Source organism: Bison bison, unplaced genomic scaffold, assembly GCF_000754665.1.
Source record: "Bison bison bison isolate TAMUID 2011002044 unplaced genomic scaffold, Bison_UMD1.0 scf7180017864349, whole genome shotgun sequence".
Lineage (NCBI taxonomy): Eukaryota > Metazoa > Chordata > Mammalia > Artiodactyla > Bovidae > Bison > Bison bison.
Genome location: NW_011494921.1, coordinates 4,275,670 through 4,280,033, shown reverse-complemented (window position 1 = coordinate 4,280,033; position 4,364 = coordinate 4,275,670). Strand labels below are relative to the sequence as shown.

Below are 4,364 nucleotides of genomic sequence, written 5' to 3'. Positions count from 1 at the left end.
GTTCCCTGTCTGGTTCTGCAGGCGCCCATCTGTCCATCTGTGAGAGAAGAGGCTCTAGAGTGTTCTCTCTGGGCTGAGCAAGACCATCTAGAGAGAAGTATGTGCGGCTTCTGAGACCTAAGTGAGCGGATAGAGGTTTATTCTTCGGGTCCTGTTGAACCCTAAGTACTTATTTCATCTTCAGCAGTAGTTTTTCCAGCGAAATTCTCTGTGAAGTGTTAGGATGGGTCCCAGACTGAGTGAATATTGCTGAGGGTGTCTTAGCGCCTGATGATGGATTTATGGTTAATGTGAATTTTCACAGGTATGTGTATTGTTGCCTGAGTAAAGATTCTGCTGTGATCCTTGTATAGTTATTTTTTATTAGGAATGCATGATTTTTTTTTATAGATTATATAAGAAAAAAATCATTAAATACTTCAGTAAAAAATGTAAGACAGGGTCTCACTGATATAAAGCAAATATAAAAGAGAAACGACATAATAAATATTGACAGGGAAATAGCCATTCTTTTTCTTTTTCTTTAACGTCTTTCATCTGTTCTCTTTCATGGGCTCCTCTCTCGGTGTTTTGCTGTGCTAAGTCGCTTCAGTCATGTCTGACTCTTTGCGACCCTATGGATGGTAGCCCACCAGGCTCCTCTGTCCATGGGATTCTCCAGGCATGAACACTGGAGTGCATTGCCATGCCCTCCTCCAGGGGATCTTCCTGATCCCAGAGATCGAACCTGTGTCTCTTGCATCTCCTGCATCGGCAGGTGGATTCTTTACCACTAGCTCCACCTAGGAAGCCCCAGGAGAGTCTGCTGCTGCTGCTGCTGCTAAGTCGCTTCAGTCGTGTCTGACTCTGTGCGACCCCATAGACGGCAGCCCACCAGGCTCCTCCGTCCATGGGATTCTCCAGGCAAGAACACTGGAGTGGCGTGCCCTTTCCTTCTCCACCAGGAGAGTCTAGGTGTCTACAAATGGCTGAGGCTGATTCTATGTTGAAAGTTGCCAGGAGGTCTTCTCTGGTGGTCCAGTGGTTAAGTCTTAGCCTTCTAGTGCAGGGGATTACAGGTTCGATCCCTGGTCGAGGTGCTAAGATCCCACATGCCTCCTGGCCAAAAAGTAAAACAGAGATAATATTGTAATGAAGTTAGTAAAACCTTGAAAAATGGTCCACATCAGAAAAATCTTAAAACAGTTGCCTGGAGCCAGCCCTGGCCCTTGCCTCCTCTGACGCTGGTTGTCGCTTGAGCCCGCTTTCTCCTCCTCCTCTTGCCCGTTTCTTTCTCCCTCTGCTCCTTCTCTCCAGTTTCTCGTTCTCCACCCTGCTTCCCGCCTTGCCTTGTCTTCCTGGCGGCTGACCTCCGCCCCGTTGCCCCGACTGAAGGAGCCGCCTCGGAGGCGCCCTCACCGCCCGAGGGCCCCAGCGCTGGGGTCGAGGCCCGCTCCTGTTGTACCTCCTGTGTTCTGAGCTGTGTGTCCTCTTGGTTCTCTGGCGTTTATGGTGCAAAGGCGAGTGAGACGTTGCCCGTCTCGAGGCAGCTGGCAGGCCAGTAGGTAGGAAGAGACCAGTACCCACACGGTGTAGTCCAGAAAATAGAGCTTCAGAAGATGGGCTGTTCCAGGGGTTCAGAGAGGAGGACGAGCAGCCCCCCCGATAGTATAAGGTCTCCTTATCAAGAACCCAAGCAGTTTGTGTATTTAAATATCCTTCCTCTCTAGTCGGGGGCTTCCCGGGTGGCGCTGGTGGTAAAGAACCCGCCTGCTAATGCACGAGATATAAGAGATTTGGGTTCAATCCCTGGGTCGGGAAGATCCCCCTGGAGGAGGGCATGGCAACCCACCCCAGTATTCTTGGCTGGGAAGTTCCACGGACAGAGGAGCCTGGCGGGCCCCAGTCCATGGAGTTGTAGAGTTGGGCACGACCGAGCACACTCGCGCCTCTTGTAGTTACGGCTGAAACCCTGCACCTTCCCTGAAGCCGCATCATCCAGGGCTCTGGGATTAATGGAAGCACTTCTTTACAGCCTGTTGTCCACCCTGACCTAGCCTGGCTGCGGAAGAGAAGGCCTCCCTCACCTGGGCTCTGTCCCGCCCTTGGGTCCGTGTTGCCCCCTGCTGGGAATTGATTCCTTGGAGGACCTTTCTCAACTGCCATGGTCACTTGCATGACTGTGTTGACTGAGTGGTGATTAGGAGACAGATGTGTGTTCCCTTAACTAGTAAAACCGCCGGACTAGGGAGTAAGGTGGAAGGGACGCTATACTTTTCCAGTGGGAGAGTATTCTTTTTCCCCTACCATCATGGGGAGAATTAGGATTAAATAAAAATTGATAGAATGAGCTCCTTGGGGATTTTTAAAAATCTCAGATGGAACTTGATTAGCAGTAGAAGGCCTATGCCAGAGAAGGCAATGGCACCCCACTCTAGTACTTTTGCCTGGAAAATCCCATGGATGGAGGGGCCTGGTAGGCTGCAGTCCGTGGGGTCGCTAAGAGTCGGACACGACTGAGCGACTTCACTTTCACTTTTCACTTTCATGCATTTGAGAAGGAAATGGCAACCCACTCCAGTGTTCTTGCCTGGAGAATCCCAGGGACGGGGAAACCTGGTGTGCTGTTGTCTATGGTGTCGCACAGAGTCGGACACGACTAAAGCGACTTAGCAGCAGCAGCAGCAGCAGAAGGCCTATGCTGGCTTGGGATGCTCACTTCTGTGGACGAATTGAAATCTGTAATTGGGTTTTTTGGCCTGTATTTCTTTTAATGTGATACCCCAGATCTGACAGTGACTATATTAGGGATAATTTTGCCTATAGAATGAAATGCTGTCAAGGTCAAAATATACTTGAAAGCAGCTTTTTGTGAAGACAAGGAGACGAATCCAGCGATGAACAGTATTTTCTGGTTGTTAGCCCAGAACCTGTTCTCTGTGGTTTAATAGTTCTGATCTGCTTGTTAGAGAGGCTCCACACTGGCTGTGCTGGACAGCATTTTGGAGGAATTGCTTCAGAGTTGTAATGATCAGTTTATACTTGTTCTCGGGGTGTTTGTCCACTTTGGCTCAGCGTCCCGACTTTATAGTAAGGGCACATGGCGACTTGCCATTTCACTGATGGTCATCCCCGCCTGGGTGTGAATCCTACAGGGATGTTTGTCTGAGCGGGGCGTTGCTGACGGAATTGTTTTTCTGTTCGTTTCACAGAACATCTGATCCAATTCATGACCATGGGGGATATGAAGACCCCCGACTTTGACGACCTGCTGGCAGCATTTGACATCCCCGACATGGTCGACCCCAAGGCAGCCATCGAGTCTGCGCACGACGACCAGGAGAGCCACATCAAGCAGGGCGCCCAGGCGGACGACGACTCACACGCGCCGTCCTCCTCGGACGTGGGTGTCAGTGTCATCGTGAAGAACGTCCGCAGCATCGACTCCTCGGACGGCGCAGAGAAGGACACCCACAACCCCCCCGGCAACGGCCTGCACAATGGCTTCCTGACGGCCTCCTCTCTCGACACGTACGGCAAGGAAGGGTCGAAGGCCCTGAAGGGAGACGTGCCGGCCTCAGAGGCGACCTTAAAGGACTCGGCCTTCAGCCAGTTCAGCCCCATCTCCAGCGCGGAGGAGTTTGACGACGACGAGAAGATAGAGGTGGACGACCCCCCGGACAAGGAGGACCCGCGCACGGGCTTCAGAGCGAACGTGCTGGCGGGCTCGGGCCCCCAGCAGGACTACGACAAGCTGAAGGCGCTTGGGGGAGACGGCGTGAGCAAGGCTGGCGTCCCGGCCCCCGGCGGCCTGGAGAAAAGCAAAGTCGTCAAGAGGGAGACGGAGACAAATTCTCTAAATCTGGGTGTTTACGAAGCTTTTAAAGTCAGAAAGATGGAGGACAAGCTGAAGGAGAGCTCTGAAAAGGTGCTGGAGAACAGGGTCCACGAGGGGAAGCTGGGCTCCGAGAAGAACGACGCTGGCCTCGGTGGCCCGGTGCCGTCGCGGACCAAGCCGTCCTCCAAGCTCTCATCCTGCATCGCCGCGATCGCGGCACTCAGTGCGAAAAAGGCCGCCTCCGACTCCTCTAAAGAGCTGGCGACCAACTCCCGGGAGTCCTCTCCATTACCAAAGGACGTCAACGACAGCCCTCGAGCCACCGAGAAGTCTCCCGAACCCCAGAACCTCATCGACGGGACGAAGAAAGCGTCCCTTAAGCAGCCAGACAGTCCCCGGAGCGTTTCCAGCGAAAATAGTAGCAAGGGGTCGCCAGCATCCCCCGCGGGGTCGACACCAGCAATCCCCAAAGTCCGCATCAAGACCATCAAGACGTCTTCCGGGGAGATCAAGAGGACCGTGACACGCGTGCTGCCCGAGGTGGACC

General features: G+C 53.1%; 1 protein-coding gene across 1 annotated transcript in view; it reads left to right on the top strand.

Annotated features, from left to right (window-relative positions):
- The window catches only part of ZNF532 (zinc finger protein 532), a 112,338-nt gene that overhangs the window by 48,599 nt on the left and 59,375 nt on the right, over positions 1–4,364 (top strand). Inside the window, exon 2 of the mRNA XM_010854828.1 lies at positions 3,192–4,357. Within this exon, the coding sequence (XP_010853130.1) occupies positions 3,192–4,357 (1,166 nt within the window). The remainder of the gene's footprint in view (positions 1–3,191; positions 4,358–4,364) is intronic.